This window comes from Panthera onca, chromosome B4, assembly GCF_046562875.1.
Source record: "Panthera onca isolate mPanOnc1 chromosome B4, mPanOnc1 haplotype 2, whole genome shotgun sequence".
NCBI classification, from domain to species: Eukaryota; Metazoa; Chordata; class Mammalia; order Carnivora; family Felidae; genus Panthera; species Panthera onca.
In genome coordinates this window covers 62,508,063-62,530,592 of record NC_138345.1, presented here as the reverse complement: position 1 = coordinate 62,530,592, position 22,530 = coordinate 62,508,063, and the positions used below count along the sequence as shown (strand labels likewise).

At 40.7% G+C, this 22,530-nt stretch overlaps 1 protein-coding gene and 1 long non-coding RNA gene across 4 annotated transcripts in view; one reads left to right on the top strand and one right to left on the bottom strand.

Moving 5' to 3' along the window:
- LOC132694560 (uncharacterized) overlaps positions 1-22,530 on the bottom strand; it is a 52,229-nt gene that overhangs the window by 7,450 nt on the left and 22,249 nt on the right. The window contains exon 2 of the long non-coding RNA XR_009617364.3: positions 3,351-3,470. This is a non-coding gene — a long non-coding RNA (uncharacterized LOC132694560). The remainder of the gene's footprint in view (positions 1-3,350; positions 3,471-22,530) is intronic.
- LOC144616924 (uncharacterized) overlaps positions 1-22,530 on the top strand; it is a 28,183-nt gene that overhangs the window by 637 nt on the left and 5,016 nt on the right. Inside the window, exons 3-6 of one of the 3 annotated variants that reach the window (XR_013556803.2) lie at positions 1-151; positions 5,422-5,483; positions 19,834-19,882; positions 20,177-20,298. Coding sequence is in view for 1 of the 3 variants with exons in the window: in XM_078449957.2 (XP_078306083.2) it covers positions 117-151; positions 5,422-5,500; positions 19,834-19,882; positions 20,177-20,298 (285 nt within the window). In the remaining 2 variants the exon portion in view is untranslated. Of the gene's footprint in view, positions 152-5,421; positions 5,501-19,833; positions 19,883-20,176; positions 20,299-22,530 lie in introns of all 3 variants that reach the window. The other 2 variants (XM_078449957.2, XR_013556804.2) reach the window with 2 other exon arrangements.

Genomic DNA, 22,530 nt, shown 5'->3' with positions numbered 1-22,530 from the left:
GCCATACCCCTGTGTGCATGGCAAGCACCCCAAAGGACAAGATCTGATTGGTTGGACCTCTCTCCCTCTTGGATACAACGTCTCCACTGGGAAGAACTCTAGAAACAGTCCTTTGGATGGTCAGCCATTGCATCAGACGGCCCATTCCTGGGTGAGCGAGTGTGGTTACATTTATCATGGTAAAAACCACTTGTGAATGTTTTTACAATCCCAAGAGAAAGCAACTGTCTTCAAAACGATGCTAAGTATATATGGCAGGCTGTGGTACGCAGAATAATATCCTCCAAAGAAGTCCACATTCCAATCCCCAGAATTTACGGATATGTTATCGTACATGGCAAAGGGGAGCTTGCAAATTTGACTAGCTTAAGGATCTTGAGATGGGAAGATTATACTGAATTATCTGGGTGAACCCAATAAGAAAGGCACACAGATTTAAAAATGCTACCCTTCTGGCTTTGAGGATGGAGGAGGAGGCCATGAGCCAAGGTATGCAGGCCACTTATAGAAGCTGAAAAAGAGAGGGAATAAACTCTCCCTCTAGAACCTCTAGAAGGAACAGAATCTTGCCAACATCTTGATTTTAACCCAGTGAGACTGTGTCAGACTTCTCATTTCTAAAACTATAGACAGTAAATTTGTGTTATTTTAAGCCATTAATTTTTCTCAGAAGCAACAGGAAACTAATAGGCCCTCAAAACATTCTCTCTGAAAACATCTCATAGTGATTAAAACAAAAACAAAAACAAAAACAAAAAACAAAAAAAAACAGCTTCAGAGGGAATTATAGATTCATTCATTTTTACTCCATTCTGGGCATAATTTATCTGCAACTTTCCTACATATTCACACAGACTTTCCCATAATCTGTTCTTTATTGGCTTGGCTGTCTACTAGCCAGAAAACTTTGATGTCACTTAAAGTTTGGTTGGACTGACCCTGCCTGTCCCTACCCATCCTTCTTACACCTGCAGGGACTGGGCATATAATCCAAACTTGGCCATAGTTGTTGACCCAGGGATAAACACAGAGCACAAACATAAGATTCTCTGGCAGTCGCGGAAGAAGACACTCTTCAAACTGGCGGCATATGAGCGCTGGGCTTTATGTGAGTACCATACTGCTGTGTATAACGAGCCATCTGAAAATGGAGACGTGGAGCCCTGACTTTATCGTTTTGGCTCCTAGACTGAGCTCTGCCTGATGTTTGTCTCAATCTTGGCCTTTCTCATTAAATGGGTTCCACATTTAGCCCATCAACACATCCTGCTAGCTTTGTGTTCAAAATACATCCAGAACCCAAGCTCTTGTCAGCACTGTGCTGCCGCTCACAGCACAGCCAGTCATCTCCCTGGGTCCCTTTGGCAGCCTATTACCTGGGCCTCCTGCCTCTGCCACTGCCTCTCTTCACTCTGTTCTTAGCCGGGCAGCCAGGACAACATTCTTGAAATGTCACTCAGATCACGTCACTCCTCCATCGTCTCCCCTCTTCACTCCGAGTCAAAGTCGGAGTCCTTGCAGTGGTCCACAGGAGCCTCTATCAGTGGCTCTCCCCTGCCTCTTATCTTTGTGACTTCCCAACCTTCAGGTCTTTACTCAGATGCCATCCATGTTGCCTCGGGCTTTAGCTTTCTTCACAGCACTCTTATGATCTACATTTTATTCCTTTGTGCTAAAAGACACATTTGGTGCCTTGCTACAAATTACACATTTGTCTGTCAGCACATTTGGTGCCTTGCTACAAATTACAAAACACTGACCTTTCCTCCAGGCTAACATTGCAGCCCACTGAGATTTAAGGCTTGGTGATAGAGTTCCAATCTGCTTTCAGCCCCGCTTGCCCTCTCCACTGGGCACTATTGAGCTTTGCACAGACTGTACAGTGTGTGTGTGTGTGTGTGTGTGTGTGTGTATCAGCCTGTATCTTTTATTGTCTGTTTCCCCCCTTAGAATGTATACTCCATGAGAACAAAGATACTTGGTTTTTTAAAATATTTTGTTAACTATTGTATCCCCAGGTTTTAGAACAATGTCTGGTACATGGTAGGAGCTCAAGAAATGATTGCTAAAACAATTAATATGTTTTATGTTTTCTTTTTTGCTTGAGCTAGCCTGAATTGGTTTTCTGTCACAACCAAGAGTTCTAATATATCCACGCAATGCAATGCTCAAGTATTTATGTTGAACAGCAGCAATGACATAAATTGCTGTCCTCCTGAACAACTCATTTCATGTTTGGATATTTATGCTTTTGTGAAAATTCTTTCTGGTATTGAACTGAAATCTACCTCTCTGAAAATTTCATACATCTCTTACTTACAGATTAGGCAGCACAGAAGAGATTTAATTTTTCTATCATATGACAACCCCTCAAATATTAAAAGGTAGCTATTATTACCTTTGTATCTTCTCTTTTCTTGATTAAAAGCCCCCAATTTCTTCCACTGTTTCTCATACAATATTGTTTTAAGAAATATTATTCTCCAGGGCACCTAGGTGGCTCGGTCGGTTAAGTGTCTGCTCTTGATTTTGGCTCAGGTCATGATCTCACAATCTGTGAGTTTGAGCCCGGCTCTGGGCTCTGCACCGACAGCATGGAACCTGCTTGGGATTCTCTGTCTCCCTCTCTCTCTGTCTCTCTCTGCCCACCCACTCTCACTCTCTATCTCTCTCTCTCAAAAAAAAAAAAAAAAAGAAACTAAGAAAAAAAAAGAAATCTTACTTTCCTTGTTAACCCTATTTGAATGTCGTCAGGGTTTGTTTGTTTGTTTGTTTGGTGTGTGTGTGTGTGTGTGTGTGTGTGTGTGTGTGTGTGTTCCTCCAAGTCAGAACTGAATGTAACACTCTGGGGATCCAACCAGTACAGGGTAGAGCAAATTTATCACCTCTGATCTTTAAGGTATTCTACTTTCATTAATACAGTCAGTCTATGGTCAAATTAACATTTGGGGAAAGTCAAAACATAATAATGATTTACATTGAACTTACCATGAATAAAAGCCCCGAAGTCTTTGTCACACAAGCTGTTATTAAGCTGCACTAAATCCCATAATTGGACAATTGGCACTTTGGACCAAAATTGCCTGCACTCAGATGCTTGAGCCTTATACCAGTCTCTGTCCTTTGCAGCTTTGTGTCAGCTTCATATTGTACAAAATTCTGTTCTTTTCATCCAAATCCCTCCCTCCCCCTCTCGTCTGACTGCCCTTCTTTCACTGGAGGGTTCTGAGACAGAAAGCAGTCGGCTGTCCCAGCTTCACATTCTGGGGCCATATGGCAAGTCAGGCTGATTCATTCTGGGCACAGACTTCATGTCCAAAACCCAGCGTCCTCCAGGCACCAGAACATACTTGCTTTCCAGCCCCGGTTCTGTGTCTCATTCCAGGGATTTGCTTAGAGCCTCAGTCTTCTCCTCTCTCTTCTTGCTATGATCTTCCCGGGGCATTGTAGCCTTTCTGCTGATCCTCTTTCTGGGGAAAGAAGACTGAGAATCAAATGGTGAACCCTGAGATGCCAGCACTTGCTTGCCAAAACTTTTGAACATTAGCCACCCCAAAGCCCCACAACAATAGTCTACATTCCTATTGGGATACTCACTATTTCTACTGAGAACCATATTCAAAATAATTAGAAATTATTCTCTTTAGAACATGCGAAGTGTATGAATAAGTGGACAAGACAGAGGAGACCCAGTCAGAAAGGTAGAAGGATAGATGAAGACCAAGAGAGAAAATAATTTTGAGGACAAAATTGCCAGCCAAATGTCAAATAATTTGAGCTGAGGACAACACAACTATTGTTTGATAAGTGTCTCTGATATCTACAGGTTTAATCCCTGTCTTCAGTACATTAGGGCACAAACACTGAATATCTTGAATACCAATTTAAAACTGTCACTTTACATGCATTGAAATGACTCTATCTTTGGTACACAGCTATATTGACCATCACATGCAGGTCTCTTATAGCAGGAGAATGGAATAGAAAACCGGAAATTCTTTTTGTATTGACAATGTACAACTGACAGAATGAGTAGTTCCCATTACTTGCAGGAGACAGAAAAATTCAGAGCTGCTAACACTTATTCCACAGAATCAGGACAGTCATGGGATTGTGACAGGTCTACAGGGTGTTCAGGACTTCTCCAATCTACGCACAGAGGGAAAGGCAAAGCAGGCATTACTATCTCACAGGTTCAGTGCAAACTTTGGTCTTTGGGTGATGCCTCTGAGAACAGCTCTGAGCTGGGCCATAAGGAGAGCCGGGCTGAACAAGGGGAAGCGGTGGGTATTTATCACTTTCCTGCAATGCAGCATCTATTCTTTTCTTTTGATGACACTACTAGTCTTTTAAATAAAAGTGCCCTGGCCTCACCTAGCCAAGGGTAGGAGAGTGACTCATATAGCACAGTTTGGGTTTTCCCGGGACTTTGAATCTTGAATGCCATGTTGCAAAGATAGAAATGAAAATGCAGATGCTCAGTCATTGCTGGTGTTGTCCTGGCTCCCATCTCTTCATAAGGCTTCCTCTCTACCCTCTCTAATCATCCCAAAAGCTACCCATTGTCCTACCAATATAGTTCCTTCTTGCATGATAGTCAGAACTGGTTCTGTTGCTCACAACCAAAGAACCCTGACTGATACAAATACCATGCCCATAGCTGGACTAGTCCCTTTTTTATCCCCCAACCCCAGCCTGTCTTTTCCTTAAGGAAGCCTGGAGAAGAGAAACCCCAAGCAATTCTCCCCATTTCCTCTGATGTTAGTATCAAAGCAACTGTTTCTCCTCTGACACTGATTCTCTTCACGCCAGTGCTCACCTTCATTTCCCACAGATTATGGCTTAAGTCATAGCAGAAAGGGAGAGCCTGAAAATCACGTGAATATAAATTGAACTGAATTTGTAAATGAGACAAAATTAGACATACACACATGCTATCTATAAAGGTTGGTAATGAAATAAGGAGAGACCACATGAGGCAAACAAACAAACAAACAAACAACAACAACAAAACCAAGAGTATAATGTGTTCCAGAGAGAAATGTGGTGACAGTTTTGCCAGAAACCCCAGCTATAATGAACACCTCTTTATTATCACTTTTCTGGCCATCCTGGAAACAGCCAAACTCTGAATGAATACCAGGATATATTATATTACCTTCTTTTTGTGTTACAGTCAGAAGTTGTTTCTGTTTACAATTATATTTTTGGCAGGCCTTATTAATTAGTACTGCCAAAACCAATCATCTAACCCCAGATCTGATCAAGTTACTGTCTGCAGTTGTGGTAGGTCCTGAGACATGCTGAGTTTCCAACCAAGCTTCATCCTAAACTTAAATGGCATCTGTTTGATCAACAAACATACCCGATTCTCAAGTTAATTAATGTTTATATGTTTCATCTTCCCAACAAATCTGTAAGCTTTGAGAAGACAGGAACCACTGTGTCATGGAGAAAGCATAGACTGAGGACCAGACAGAACGGTGAGCCCCAGCTCCATGTGAGTCTGCCATTTGCCACCTGTATTAAGTTCAGGCAAGTTATCTAACCATCTGAGCCTCTATTTCCTTATCAGAACATGGAGAAAAGAATCACCGCATGATGGGGTGCCTGGGTAGTACAGTCGGTAGGTTTCTTGACTCTCGGTCTCAGCTCAGGTCATGATTTCACAGTTCATGAGTTTGAGCCCTGCATCAGGCTCTGCACTGATAGCGCTGAGCCTGGCTGAGATTCTGTCTCTCTCCCTCTCTCTGCCATTCTCCCATTTGTGCTGTCTACCCACCCCCCTCAAAATAAATAAACTTTTAAAAAAAATAAAAATTTAAAAAGAGTCATGACATGATTATCAAACCTATTAGTGTATGTTAATCTTCATTCCATTTTTTCTGTTTCTTCCTCACAATGCCTAATGTAGTATTGTGCATAAAATGGACATTAAGTTGGTATCGGACACCATCTGTCCAACATGTATTGAGTACTGTGTACCAGGAACTGCAATTGGTCCTGAGCACACACCGTGAAAATTCAGCCTTCAGTCAGCCTGGATTCTCCATCATCAGGAATGCAGCTGCTGATGGCTCTTGGCACATGGCTTTCACATCACACAACATCACCATCACAATGGGCTGAAATTTGTTCTCTATGGTGAGATTCATAATGTCCAACAAGGACTCCAACTGATCAAACCTTGTGTAAGGTTTCCACCCAGTTCCAATTAACTGTGGCTAGAAACGTAAACTTCTTGGGGTGCCTGGGTGGCTCAGTCGGTTGAGCGTGCAACTTTTGATTTTGGCTCAGGTCATGAGCATGGGGTCATGGGATTGACCCCTGAATTGGGCGCCACACCAAGTATGAAACCTACTTAAGATTCTCCCTCTCTCTCTTTCTCTCTCTCTCTCTGTCTCTCTCCCTCCACCTCCCTCCCTCCCTCCCCCTGTGCCCCTCTTCCCCACTCACTCACACACACTCTGTCTCTCTCCCTTTCTCTCTAAAAAAGGAAGGAAGGAAGGGAAGGAAGGAAGGAAGGAAGGAAGGAAGGAAGGTAAAGCTTCCTTACTGTGTCTGTCCCAAGTGCAATCTCATATGTACCCAGGGACAATCAGCATTGGTTATAAGAGAGTAGGTTCCATAAGACAATGGTCCCTCCCTTTGATTGGTTCAGTGGATAAAGGAACATTTCCCAGAAGGGCTGTGTACGAAGAGGATGCTATTCCAGGCGGATAACACAGCATATATCCATGTCAGTATATCTTAAGAGCAGGGTCTTTGTCTTGTTGGTCTTACTCATCTGCCCAACCCATTGACACATGTACATGTATATTTGAAATGTTTGTGGAAAGGAAGAAGATAGAAAAAAACAGGGAATATTTAATTGCTATTTTTGTGGCAATGACTATACCAACAATGCAACTACAGTGTGGGATTTAGAGAGGTCATGAAAGAGATAAAAACTTTAAGTAGGCCTCCAAGAATGATTTAAGTAAGGAAGTACTTGATTAAGTAAGGAAGAAGGGAGAACGCATTTCATAAATGAACCTGGCTTATGTGTTTATGTGAGGGGTGAGGGAAAGCAATCAGGGTTCAAATGGGCCTTACTGGAGCAGTGAGGAAATAATGGGTAAAGATGATAAATCAACTATTGGAGGCAGGCTATTTGAACCCCAAGAAACCGTCTATTCCTAATGTGTTAGTGAGTAGGAAGGCATATAAGTTCTTAATATTTATGAATATTCATGAATATTAATTTAGGAGAATTAACAGTCGCAATGCTGAGGAAACTGGTCATGAAGATATTTATCTGGGAAGTTAGCAATGAAACCCTGAAATGACACCCCGAATCAATAAAGAGAAATCACTGATTCTGTGACAGATTGGAGATAGAAGCTCTATTTCAGCAAAGGGAAACTCAAAAATAACTTTAAAGCTGATGATGATGATGCTGATGATGATACCCCTGGAATATATTAGATGATAAGGAAAGGAGTTCGGGTTGATAGAAATAACAAGCTTAATTTTGAAATCCTAGGAAATTAATTTTGAATTCTAGAAACTAGCAGAGCACTTGAATGGAGGCAGTCAGTAGACTTCTACAAATATCACCCTGAATTTCAGGTAAAATCTGAAGGTGTCTTTTAGGAAGCCAAAATTACTTTAATAATTTTACTTCACAAGGATGTGAGTCTTCACTCTATGGAAAGGTCTGGACTAGGTGTTCTGTCCAAACAAGAAAGATACAATCCCTGCCTTTTAGCCACTTCCCTTCTGTGAGGGGACATGACAAGCAAATGCTTCACTACGATATCAATAATCCTATGACCTTAGGCTGAGGTTTGTGTTTCTTACTGTGTTTTAACTGAAAAGTGGGATTCTACACCAAAAGCAACATTAAGAAATAGTCCTAAACCAATGGGGCGGCAACATTTGCTTTCTTTGGTTGCCATGGCAGTCAAGCTTGGCATTTCATGGAGAAATGTGCTCTCAAGACTCTGAGCTGGGGCATTCTAAAGTGGCCTCTGTTGGGCTCCAGCAGCCTCTTCAACTTGCTATTATCTTTCACACCATGGCCCTAAGTGCTTAAACTACTCTGATAAAGACAGCTTCCATTTAATAAGCTCCTGATTTTTGGAGCTATATACTCTACGTACATCAGCTCTTTTAATTCTTGGAAGTGCCCACACAGAATCTCAAAGTGATGAATAACTAGGTTTCTATTACACAGACACCTTTCATTCATCCATTCACTCGACAGATATTTATTAAACCCCTGTTCCCATCCAGGTGCTATACTAAGCTCTAAGGTCAGACAGTCCCTACCCTTACGGAATTTATAATCTCAAGAAAGAAGATATTGCATTATTAAAGAAGTACTTTACAGTATGATATGATGCTTGCTTTTGTTATAGACAGGAAGTTATGGAAATATATATCAGAAGGAATCTAATCTGGTGGGCAGAGAAGGCCTTGCTGAGGAAATAAGTGACCTTTAAACTGAGACTTGAAGGACAAGTGTTACTAGTTTAGCTAAAAGGGGACAGAAAGTGTAGTCCAGGACAATATACTGAAAAACATGCTGCAAGCTTGGAAATGAGAGAGGACCTAGGTGATTAAAATAAATGTAAAATGTTCTGAGTATTTGGATCATAGACTTGGAGGCAGAGAGTGAGGGCAACTTGACTAACAAATTACTGCATCAGGATTAGAATTTAGGCCTGTTGGATTCCAATACCTGCTCTGGACATTCTCCCCACAGCCTCTTGAAATGTGCAAAGAATCCAGATTAGGCTGCCATTTTTGGGTGTCCCAAAAGCCAGGAAGAAATGGATTTGTCATTTCAGGATGACAGCGTAGTCCCATTGCACAGGTCTGTAGTTTCAAATAGCAAGAATGAGTTTTTGAATATGCTAACTCTGTGAGTCAGGACTTTCCACAAGCAACCGTGTTTTAAGATTCAGAGAAGATTCCAGTGGGTCGGAAGGGAATTCAGAGGAGAAATGTCTGGTGGTTTCTCAGGTTGATCATTTGAAAAAATTTGCTATCAATATTCAATTTTAAGATTGAAATTTCAAGGTAATTGTTCTTTTTTTCTGTCTGTGAAAATTACTCTTATTTTTTAGAGTAGCTCTTCTGAGAACTGAGACTATATTGTAGAAAGAGGACCATGGTCAGCCATTCTGGTGCCTTTAATCTAGAGAGAGGGTTTAATTTGTAATGTTAATCTGACACTTTTCATAAGCACTATTTTTACTTCAAAAGTATGGGTAAAAAGTGTGTGTGCCATATAAAACTGTTCTGTGGATTATCATGAAAAATGATTAAAACATAGTTAATGATGAATATATGTGCACTTCTGACAGCAGCATTTACATTGGATATCACATCTCTGTTTTGCTCTTATAGTAAATGAGTAAATCTAATGCTGCAAATTCTCAAGGCAACCGTGGGGAAGACAAGAAAAGTTCAGTCATTAATCACATTGTGAAACTAGACATAGCAGAAAAAGAATTGAAACAAAACTCACTGGACCAAAAATAATCCATATTGGAAAGTGTAGATTTGCCTAGTCAGATGTGGGATTCAAGTGATATTTGTTTTTCTGAGCTGTCTCCTGACCTAAAATAGATAGCAGTAGTGAACGAAACATTATACATTTCCTTTTCTGGGCCCAGTAAATTGGGAATTAAAAAAATATGCTCTATGTGTTAGAAGTGCTTTCCCAAAAATTCTTATATAATTCATCAAAGTTAAGTGAAGCTATCATTCATATTGGCACAGTTAAATATTATATTATGACGATTAAATAGGGGCAAAGATTTATACCATGAGGATATGTATAATATAAATGTATAATATAAAATGATGGATATAATCTGAAGTTACTGAAATAATTAAACATATGATACATTCTGCAAAGATTTTCATCATCTATGAGCTCTAGAAATTTTATCATTAAAGTTTCTTTTGTTATAAAGGATTTCTAGACAAATGTTTTGGTTCTGTTAGAAACATAGATGTAGAAGAGCTTGACAAAATCGGGGTTTATCACAAGTAGATTCCTTTGAAATTCCTTATAGTTAACATGCTAAAGAAATAATACACCACGATCATTCTGCTTTGTTTCCCACCAATGATGTCCCTCAGGCTCATGAATCATGGTTAAGCTTTCTGTTTCCCTTTTCCTTTCACTTAGCCCTACCCCAGCCCCCTGGATGGTTTCCCAAGAATGTTTCCTGGCATGGGCCCCTCTGTCAAGTTGCAAGCTCCCACCCTGGCTGCTGTCATCAGCGCCACCCGGGAAGGCAGCCACCATGTCCCTGCTATCTGTCTTTGCCAGGGTGTTCCACACACAACTTCTGGAGATACTTTTTCTCAGTCATGCCATTTCCTGGGTCAGCTTCCGTGCTTCTCTCTCTCCCTCTATCTCTCTCTTTCTCTCTGTCTCTCTCTCTTCCACCTTGTCTCTTCTTTTTCCAACCATCAGTTCTCTGGCATGGATGGACTTCACTGTACTTTTCTTGTATTCATGAGCAAATATCTGTTGAGGGAAGGACAACATGAGACTCATCATATGGAAAGCCCACTCTGGCTACAGTGTGGAAGTTGCCTTGTGGTGGGTGTGCCAAGAGAAACCATGGGGTTGGCTGTTCAGAGTTTACTGCAGGAGCCCCAGCAGGGGATGATGATGTCTTGAAGCAGGGTCTTAGCAGTGGACATGGGGTGAAATAATTGGTTTTGCAACCTATTTAGGAAGTGTGTATCCCCTATTCCTACTGAATGTGACTTCCTAGATGTTCAGTAATTATCTCCCCAAACTTTTAAAATTTTATTTATTTATTTATTTATTTATTTATTTATTTATTTATTTAGACAGCACGAACAGGGAATGGGCAGAGAGAGAGAGAGAGAGAATTTCAAGCAGACTCTGCACTGAGTCAGTATGGAGCCTGATCCAGCACTTAGGTCATGATCTCACGGTCCCACAAACTGTGAGATCATGACCTAAGCCAAAATCAAGAGTCAGACATTCAGCTGACTGAGCCACCCAGGCACCCCTCCCAAAACTTATTTATTTTAAGAGAAGAAGAGAGAGAATCCCAAGCAGTCTCCACACTTCAGTGCAGAGCCCCACACAGGGCTCAAACTCACAACCCTGGGGTCATGACCTGAGCCGAAATCAGGAGTCAGAAGCTCAACCAACTGAGCCACCCAGGCACCCCTCCCAAAGATTTTATCTCCACTTTAAAAATTTCTACTAGATATGTGACCCAATACCCAAACTATGTAATCTATGGACTTTAACGCTTGATGCCTCAATTTCTTTATCGGTAAAGTGAGCCTACTAACATGACCTGCTTCATAGAATTGTTTCAACGCTTACATGAGATATGCTTTAAAGTGGTAAACTCAGTGCTTGGCCCATTGTAAGTGCACAATCAATGTTAGTCACTACACTACTCCTACTCCTAATTCTACATCTGACTCTGTCCTGACTAATCTATGATTCTGAACACTTTGTTTTTTATGCTTTCAGCTCTATTTATTCTATATATATGAATCCATATTCATGAAAAAGAATTAAGCACAGCTGACCCTTGAACAACATAGGGGTCGGTGTGCCGAGCCCCCACACAGTTGAAAATACAGGTGTAGCTTTGACTCAAAACTTAACTGCTAATAGCCTACTGTTGACTAAAGCCTTACTTACCAATAACATAAAGTTGATTAACACATATTTTGTATGTTGTGTGTATTATATATTGTATTCTTACAATAAATTAAGCTGGAGTAAAGACAATGTTATTGAGAAAATCATAAGAGAAAATACACCTGTAGTACTGTACTGTGTTTATTGGAAAAAATTCCATATATAAGTGGACCTATGTAGTTCAAGCCTGTGTTGTTCAAGGGAGGTAGAAGAGATCTCAGGAATTGTATTGTCTCCTCTTTTTACTTACAGATCGACTAATATGGTAACATGCTAAACTCAAACGTTTCCTCAGAGCTAGATCCAAAACTAGAACCCAAGTCCCTGAGTCCCTGAGTCCTGAGATATGGGCCTTTTTCTATATATGCTTGTTGTATTGCTTAACTAAAATTTCGGCAACTTGAGGGTGTGGCCCCTCTTCTGGTGACTGGCCCGGTGCTCAGCAGGAAGCCTTGCATGAACATGCCTACAGCCACAATGTTAATCTGGAAGTTAATTCTGATGCTTTATGTGACAAATTAGATTAAATGAATTTATGGGCTAAGCAATTCCAAATCCTGCTCACCACGTAATGAGAGAGATTAAAGCAACCTCAAGGAAGAATACTTTATCTAATGGCCATCTTACCAGGAGTTGAGTCTTTTGAGAATAATGGCCCAACACTCTCAGCATTGAACTATTCCGAGGGCAATCCGAAGGCTGAAGTGATACCGGTAGGGTGCCAGTGAGTGTACTCAGGTGAGTGAGCTCTTCCAAATAGGCCCTTCCCCTTTCCTGGGGCTCCAAGGAAAGAGAATTGGGTTCATGGTCTCAATTCACACAGCCCCCTGTGTAACTGGTTTCCTCACAAAACACAGACGCATATGTCCCACAGCACACACAGAAAGGCTGCCTTCTACCATGTTTAACTATACCGCTTCTCCTACTGTCTCAGGGCTGTCCTTTCAGAAGGAACCCAATGGAAGCATTCTTCCTTCTGGAACTTTGTTTTTTGTTTTTAATCTTACACGTTGTGTTCTTCTCTGCCTTTTTATACTCAGACAAGAGTAAGCATTCCTTTTAAGTGTCCCAATTGGAATCTTAGAACATTTACTTTCCCACCGATCCCAGACCAGGAAAACTTCTCTGGGTTAGTTACTTAGGATTCCACGACATTGAGTCAATGGTTTTAAGATTCTTGGTGAGTAAATAAATACAGAGTGTCTGCGTGGAGTACCTATAGACCACAGTCCACTACGTGACTTAAAGAAATTATCCATGTATTTGTTCCTATGCCTGTTCTATCTTTCTTATTCTCACTTTTTCAGTTTTTAAACTTAATTCTTCTTGCATTTCTTTCCTCACCTGTTTTTGACAATTACCCTTGGTAAAACTTTTTTGTTAAAAAATTCCCCTTACTCCCAAAATTATAATACCCACAAAAATAGGAAAATAAAATTACTGTAATCTTATTCTTATAATATCTAATCAGGAAATATCCACTTTCTTAGAATCATAGAATTCTAGAAAAGAAAGGATCCTTAGGAAATGTGTCAGCTAAAATACAATTTGAAGTAACTAGAATGTTTTTTTAAGTTTATTTACTTATTTTGAGAGGAGGGGGAGGGGCAGAGAGAGAGGGGGAGAGCGGGAGAATCCCAAGCAGGCTCCATGCTGTCACCTCGGAGCCCTACATAGGGCTCAATCCCACGAACCATGAGATCATGACCTGATCCAAAATCAAGAGTTGGACGCTTAACCAACTGAGCCACCCTGGTGCCCCTGAAGTAGCTAGAATGTTTTATGATGGCTCAATTAATTCAGTAAAGAATTTTTATATTTCAGTTGTCAGGAAAGTTGTTAAAGCCTTGGAAATGGGCAGGAGAGATTACTAAAGTGTTTGTTAGGTGAATGTGGGATTGTCTAGCAGACCCTCCAGGGATTCTCTGACTCTATGGGATGTGCATATTTGACTGTCTTTGACAAGGCTATTTGCAAATCTGTAGCGATAGAATTCTACTCATGTGGAAAACTAATAACAATGCAAACATTTCTTGTCCCCAGAAAAGCAAAAGATTCCTGTTTATAGCGATGCAAATGAATTTTGTCCACCAGAGAATAAAAATATCTGTAAATCAGCCACTCCTTTGAATCAATTTTAATATCGTACTGGTTTCCTCACTAATCCATGAATTAAATAAAATATTTAACAGATGTTCATTTTGTATTTGTATGAGAATTTATGATTTGGCTATTTCACATCTTGTACTTTATTTAACACAACAGTTCTAGAGAAATCTATGAACTATTTTTCCCTGTTTAGTAAACAGAATACAGTATACTTCATTAGATTCTTAAGAATTCTGCAGTGTTTCAGGGTTTTCGCAGCAGACACCAATTTGTAGGTAATGTAGCTATCTAAGAGGAACAAGTACAGCATAATGATTAAGCACATAGGATTAGAACCGGAGCGCTAAGGTTGAGATCTTGACTCTGCCCCTTTTCACCTGTGTGCTTGCCAGCCAGGTGCTTAACCCTTTGTATTTCAATTTCATCTTTGGTATCAATTTGATGCCAGAACTAAATGAATAAATATATGTAATACACTTGGGACAAGCACACACTCTTGTCGTGATTTGTATTGAGTCATTCTCCAAAACAGTGACATCTTATCCTTTTAACTTCTGGATGCTAAATCCTGCCGTGGGAAGGAAGAAAACCATATAAACTATGTAAGCAATTCTTACCTACCCAGGCCTGGGTGAACAAATGAGCCTGAATCTGGGAGGTGGGGGGGTCAGAGAGCAGGCAGCCCTTGGGTTCTCAGTCCGAGCTACATCCCGACTTGGCCTCTGTGATGGCTTTGCAATGTGTCAACTTGGCTAGTCTGAACTACATCTCCAAGAATTCTTCTTGTATATTTCTCGATAGCGTAGATCACACAGGAGATCCTTGCAAAATTTTTGGTAGGCAGAAGGGAGGCAGCAGCCGTTTTGTAATTGACACACGTTGCTGCTGATCTGCTGACTCACCTGATTGCCATGAGGCAGCAGCTAAGCTTGCCTCTGCCTTCCCCTGAATTCTGTCTTGTTTTGTTTGTTTGTTTGTTTGTTTGTTTGTTTTGAGGGCTACTCTCATCACCAAGAAGAGAGGCAACTACAATAGACACAGGTTTCAGTTAACCCTCATGAGGTTCCAGCCTATGTGTGAAATTCCCTTCCTGACTCTGTCATGTGAACTTCAAGATCCAGCACCAGACACAGACACACAGCCTTACAGATACTGCTTCACTGGCCCCTGTAACTGTATAAACCAAGTCCTGTAACAAATATCTTTAATTATAGGTATGTAGGTAGATATAGATTATAGATAATAGATAATAGATATAGATATAGATATAGATATAGATATAGATATAGATAGACATATCCTTCTGATTCTATTTCTCTTGTTGAATTGTGACTCATGCAGAATTTGGTACCAAAAATGGGGAACCCAAGAAGAGCTCATTCAATTTTTTATCTACACACTAAAAAATACACATATTTTGACTCATACTCTACATATCATCTACCTTTACCACCTAAAAATGTATCATGAGCATCTTATTCCATATGAGTACCATAACTATTTTAATGGTTAGATAATCCCTTGTAAATATGTGTTATCCTTTATTTATGAAGTACCCAATATGAGCATTCAAATTGTTTCCAATAACAATACCACAATAAACACTTTTATGCATGTGTCTCTGCATACTTGTGTGATTGTACTCTTAGGATAAATTCCCAGAAAAGGTATTATTTAGTCAAGTGATATACACAATTAAATTTTTGAAACATTTTTATCAGAATAGTTGTTCCAATAAACTGTCTTACCAACTGTGTATGAAAGGACCTAATTTTTCAGAACCTCCTAGGTATTTAAATCAAGACATCCCCTACTGGATTTCAGTGGTTTGTTTTGTGAACTGAAGTAGGTTTATTGTTGCTTTTAAAGATTTCTAATCAAAAACCTCTCTATAAGCCAGCTGGTTGCTTTCCCATTCAGGTGACATCTCCATAACCAATCTTTGAACTCCTTGGGCCAGTGGACTGAAACCAGAGCCACTAAGGTCTGGTTCTCCTGTCCTCTTCTAGGAGGACATCAAGGCCATCAGGCATCAGGACCCTTGGAGACTGTGTGCACAGTAAGCAGATAGCCCAGTGCTCGCTGAGGAAGCTTTCTGAAAGCAGCTTGCTTGTGGGTAGCACTGATGTGCTTTCATTCACAGTGTTTGCAAAGTACTAAAGTAATTGGAGATCTTTAGCAGAAAATTCTTGCTGACTGAGAGAGGAAGAACTGCTGAAATCCTTCAGACTCCCACAGCACTTACTCAGAATCATGTGAATGCATTTCAAGTATCTTTTAGAGGATGCTAAGCGGAGTTTGAAAGTTAGCACCAGAGCCTATCCAGATGGCAGTGCTCACATAACTGTTTACTTTCCATCCTGTTTAAAAGAACGCTCTCATGCTGCAGGTTTAGAGGGTGGTGAGGGGTCTCAGTATGACGTGATCCGTTTTAACTATAAAGCATAAATATCCATTAAAATCCTATCCCACCCATACAGTTTTTCTTTTCAAACATAAAAGGAAACAACCCTCCTCTTAAAAAAAAAAAATCACTGTGAAAGCTACTCTGGCCTAAATGCAGCAGTTCAAATGACTTTGCGCTGTAATCTATGGTCTTTTCTCCTCAATCTTTCTTCTCTAGTTCTTGGCCCAGGTGAAGAAACTCCAAATCCTATCTGTAGAAAGGAACTTCACATTGGCAATTGCAGTGTTTTAGTGAGTAAAGGCTAAAGGAAATACTGGTTGATCCACGAGCACAGTTCATTGGTTAGTCAGCAGTATCAGTGTTAATATTGGATGATTGGATTTAAGCAGTTTTATGCCTGGCCTGGAGATGAGGAAAAATATCGACACTGGTGGACCAGGAGACTGAAGACAATTAAAATAATGGACATATGACAAAGACATAGTAGCATTCAAATAACTTTATTTCAGAAATGTGGAACAGAAGGAGTTTTTGCAAGTGAGATTTATTTAAAAGACTTGGGAAGAGTCCCACTTCTGAGTGGCTTCTTGGATGTGAGATTGCTGTCTAATTAGTAAGATAAATGTTAAGGCATGTAACCCTGTGTGGATGTGTTTGTGTGCTGGCAGCCATTTAGATGAATGTGCCTCATTTTACCAACAAGGAAAATTCCTCTCTCATTTGGGGTCACCTGAAACATCTTTTGGTTTCCCTTAAAAAAAATCTCTGCTCTCTATTATCCAAACGATCAAGAAAGGAAGTGTTTCTTCCCTTGACAGCTTTCCTTCTGAGCAAGACTTCTACAATTCACAGTCTGTCAAGAATATCAATTGTTTTCAAGAGAGAGACATTTTGTCTGTAGAAATAAAAGGGGTCCTCCCTCGCCAGACATGCCGCCGGGCAGCTCCAGAGACAAAGCAGCTTCTCATTGTCGTGGTGACCCAGTAGCCAACAGGTAATGATTGTTAGGATATTTCTGGATCTGGGCACATTTCTTTTTTGAGGTGGGGGAGGGGCAGAAGGAGAGAGAGAGAACATCCTAAGCAGGCTCCACACCCAACGCAGAGCCTGATGCAGGGCTCAATTTCACAACCATGAGATCTCCTCAGCCAACTGAGCCACCCTGGCGCCCCTGGATCCAGTAACATTTTAAAAGGGAGACTTGGGCAGGCAGGGAACAGGTTGAGAGAAAGGGATCTTGAGATTCTTTTTGGGAGGGAGTTTAGCTGACTTGATCAACTGGAAAGGAACTTAGAATGCTGAGGATCAACACTTGTTGCAGGTCTCTAATTCTGTTAGAGTTTTAAGGTCACTTGAGTTCGATTCCCTATTTTAATGCATAAGGAAAATGAAGACTTTGACATTCTCTTCATCTGTAAGTTTTGCCTGCTCACTCAGTAGGTAAATACAGGTGCAGCGAGTGAGAACATGGATGGAGGAATTGGATGGATGATAGAACAAAAGAAACACAGTACAAACTGATTTTTAGGCTTGGCTAGAGGAAGCATTTTAGTTAATGAAATATTTTTGGTAACAAAATGCTACACTGCTCTAAGAATACCCCAAACTGAGCATAATTTATACTCTTGTGGTTTCATTGTGGAGGGAGAGTAGGATTGTATAATTCTTCAGGACCTTTGTGAACAACACCCATCATTGTACTGGTGGAGTTTCAAGGTGTCATTTGCAGATATTTCTGCTAGATAGAATGTGAGAGTAAGAGTTAACTATCAACAAACCAGATCACTGCCCTCTGAGAGATTACCAGCCAAGTCAGGTGACCACAGTAGACCCATTTGTTTAGGATGTGTAAGCACTGGCCTTCAGATCTGACACCAGTGATGTGGACTCATTGTCTAAGCAGGAAAGATGTATTCTACTAAGGCACCTCAACTTCTGACCTGATACCATGGGTGGGTAAGATGGTACAGAACGGATGAGTGAGGGTAGCCTGTAATTTGGGGATAGAGTAGCCTATTTGCAGAGCTAAGTAGCCCACACATAGATAGCAAAGCCATATTCCTGATCTCCAAACTACTGTGCCCTAACCCGGTGATCTCCAAGCTTTTTTTGATCACATACCCTAGCATGCCTTTTTTTAGCATACACCCCTAATGTATGGATGTTTATCTCTTTATTAACTATATATGTGTTTTTCTAATAATACATTATATGCTTATAAAACAAATTTTAAAAGACAAGGTTAGGGGCGCCTGGGTGGCTCAGTCGGTTACGCGGCCGACTTCAGCTCAGGTCACGATCTCACCGTCCGTGAGTTCGAGCCCCGCGCCGGGCTCTGGGCTGATGGCTCAGAGCCTGGAGCCTGCTTCCAATTCTGTGTCTCCCTCTCTCTCTGCCCCTCCCCCGTTCATGCTCTGTCTCTCTCTGTCTCAAAAATAAATAAACGTTAAAAAAAAAAATTTTAAAGACAAGGTTAAAATCAATATAAATAGATATTTAATGGTTTCTTCCTATACACAACGGGGTGGGAAAACCCATACTGTGATTTCTAGCCATCTCTGGAGTATGTTAATTATACCTCGTTTTCAATCCCAATCCCAATCCCATCATAGATTTGACCTTCAGTAAAAATGTTAAGAAATATGGAAAAGAAAGAGAAGAAGAAAATAGTTAATATATACATAGAAACACACATAACAGCAAGCAAGAATCTATGTGAAGCCACCAACATTTTCATTCTTGTAACTCATCGCAAAGCTGTGGCTGGTTGGTATTAATAATTTCCTCCTTCCATTACACATTCCATGCTTCCGTTTCCATCAGCCAGGACCTCAGCTGGTCGGGGCTCATTACCTAAAAGTCTTCAGTGACTCTTTCCTTTATTGCTTGATGTAGTTTTCAGTTCACTTTTACTATTGGAAATGATGGTATTAAGAGCAATCAGAGAGAATTCCCTGGGTTCCAGAAATAATCCTCCCTGTTCACATTTTTAGGCAGGAATCCAGTTCCCTCTTGATAATCCGGATCAGCTACCCAGCAGAGCAGCTTCCTTCTTTGCCTATTGGTTTCATGGTATGAGGAACTCAAAATGATCTGATAGTGGTCTCAAACTCCAGTTCCATGACACCGTTGTTTTAAGGATTTCTCTCTTAGAAACCAAGACCTCCGGAGGGCAGAGCTTAAAGATGCAGAGATGGATGCAGAAACTCTGCAGGTGGGCCATTTGGTATAGTAATGAGAGACCCATTCCTGCTTCCATCTGCTGAGGCCTAGACAATCCATGTGTGCTGGCTGTGGGAGAGACAGCACCATTTATTGTTACCTGACCAAAAGTTTACACTAAATCTTATATGACAGAACCGTAACTGCTCAGGGTTTTGATGCTATTGTATATGAAAATTTTAAAACTGAATATTCATGCCGTTTGCTGTAGTATATAAAAACACACTGTTTGAGTATAGTAACATTGATCCTGTGCCTCTGACAAGTTCATGAGTTCTAGTAGTTGTTTTATATATTGTTAGGAATTTCTATAGAAAGAAGTATATAATCTGCAAAGAGGTTACTTCTTTCCCGATCATTATTCTTTTGTATTTCTTCTTTCTTTTTTTGTCAGTATGCAGTGACCAAGACCTCCAGCTTGATGTTCAGGGGACATGGTGAGAGTGAGTATCCTTTGGGGAATGCACTCTACTCTGCTCAGCTGACTCTGGTGTCTCTGAGCTCAGAGAAAGGGGCTGGGACCCAGATATGTGAGGAGGGGGGTTGCTGACTGGCTGGTGCAGGTGTCTGCAAGGGGGTGTAATGAATCTGGATCTGCAAGTGTTACAGAATTACAAGAAGAAACTGCCACTATGAGGCCAAGAAGCATTCCTGGGATGATACTCACAGGAACAGGAAAATAGGCAGGAAGGTCACAGTAAGGAAACAGAAACAAGCAAGGCTTTCTTCCTCCTCAGACTTCCAGTCTTTCTCTCGTGGCCCCTATTGGCAAAAGGAACCTAACATGGAATCATTTGGCCAAACAGAGATGTGGTTTACAGAGTCCCAGACCCAAAATCACAATGCTGACTATAGAAAGGTGAGTGTGGAGCCATGAGACAATAGCTTACCAACAGTCACCCAAGAAATACATCTGGAGTTTAGACTCAAGCATGTCTTCTCTTCCATCCAAGACTAAGTCCCAAGAGTCATTAGAACGTCACCTCAGTTTTGTTTTGCTTTCCTAATTTGAGATTTGTTTGAGAAAGACTACCATGCCTCAAACTGATGTGGTTTCACTCTGTCCTGAGATCTGTCTCCTACTGAGATGCCGGAAGCTCAGCCTCACAGGTTCGAGCTGGCTGCCTGAAACGTCTTTTCAGTTTCACTTCACATCCAGCTTTGCTCCTTTACTTCTTCCCCACTTTCCCTGGGCCACTGTAACTTCCTTTTACGAAAGTATTGTATTCTTAGCTCTGCAAAGTGAAAACTTTCTTTTTAGCATTTCCTGTGTTAATTAGTATGTTTCCATTCACTGTGCTATTAATGCAGTAATTTCACCTGTCCTTTCTTCTTATGTATCATTCATATACATTCAACTACATATTCGAAGTGTCCACACACCTGGAAACTTCGGTTTATAAAGCCCGACATTTTTTGCTCCAAGAAGTAGAGAATTTCTCACAGTCACACAAGTAGAGAGAGGCACAGTTGGTGTTCAGCCTCCAGACTGGCTGATTCAAAAGCTGTTACCTTTCCCATTTTCCACTCTGTCTCTCTTCTCTTCTTTTTTAATACTAAAAATAGTAACTCTACTTACATCATTTCATTTTCAAAGTGCTTTCACATATCTTGCAGTATGTGACAAGCACAACTTCTCTGGAAAGTAGGACAGGTCATATTATTTTCTTAATGTTCCAAGAGAGGAAACTTGGCTTAGAACATTTCCCAACTGGGCGCCTGAGTGGCTCGGTTGAGCGTCCGACTTCGGCTCAGGTCATGATCTCGCGGCCAGTGAGTTCAAGCCCCGTGTCGGGCTCTGTGCTGACAGCTCAGAGCCTGGAGCCTGTTTCAGATTCTGTGTCTCCCTCTCTCTCTGACCCTCCCCCATTCATACTCTGTCTCTCTCTCTGTCTCAAAAATAAATAAACGTTAAAAAACATTTTTTTTAAAAAAAGAGCATTTCCCAATAGAAAGGGGAAAACATTTCTAAAAGGAAACATCAGCCGGTTGTCAATTCTGTCTCCATTCCAATGCACTTTTCATTAAAGCTCATTTAAACAATTCTAAAGATTAATCTTGCATTCGTAACAGCTGTGGTCTCCTTGATGTCTACTGCCTGTGTACTATTGACCGTTCTGTATCTTAATAGATGTTGTTATTTTCCGGGGGTTGGGGGTGGGTGGGTGTACGTGCAGGATGTAAATATCTTTGCTGAGTTCTTCTAAGTCTGAAACATATCAGATCCAGTCAGGCAAGATCATTATCAGTATCAAGTCTGAATGAAATTTGTGTTGAATTTATTGTAGAAAACCTTATGTGCTAAGAGTTTGTTCCCCACAATATTAATTGGTGCATTTGCATTTTTATTCCACTATTTGGAGGGCATACCTTTTATTTTTTATTTTATTTTTAATTGTTTTAATGTTTATTTGTTTTTGAAGAGAGAGAGATAGAGCATGACAGGGGAGGGGCAGAGAGAGAGAGGGAGACACAACACTTGAAGCGGGCTCCAGGCTCCGTGCTGTCAGCACAAAGCCCGATGCGGGGCTTGAACTCACGAGCTGCAAGATCATGACCTGAGCCAAAGTCAGACGCTCAACTGACTGAGCCACCCATGCAGCCCAGGAGGGCATCTCTTTTAGAACATCTGGTTCTTCACTTTGTGTATGGTTTGGAAGAGAAAAATATAAAACGGAAGAGTATACACTTGTTTTTTTACTACAGTATTGACCTTGCATTGCTCTGGAGTTAAGAGAGTGCACATGTTTATCACTGATGAATCATCCTAAAAATCTTGTTTTGTTTTATATTAGTGGTGTGAGAGTTTGTAGTTCCACATCCTTCCGGCCTCCTCCTTTCTTTGTGAAAGAGAGTAGCTAGCTTGCAGGATCACAACACCTGTAGTCTTAAATAGTAAATCGGCGATCACTCCACCTCTCCTTAGCGTATACCAGCTATTCTTTATCAGACACTTTCAGCAAAGCACTTCTCTTAAAACGAGCAACTTTATCCTTATCCCCCAAGCCACTGGCATATATAAAATAATGAGAAGTTTTTATTAAATGTTGTCTGCCCTATCTCTTTCTTTCTGTTTACAAACCTTACCTCA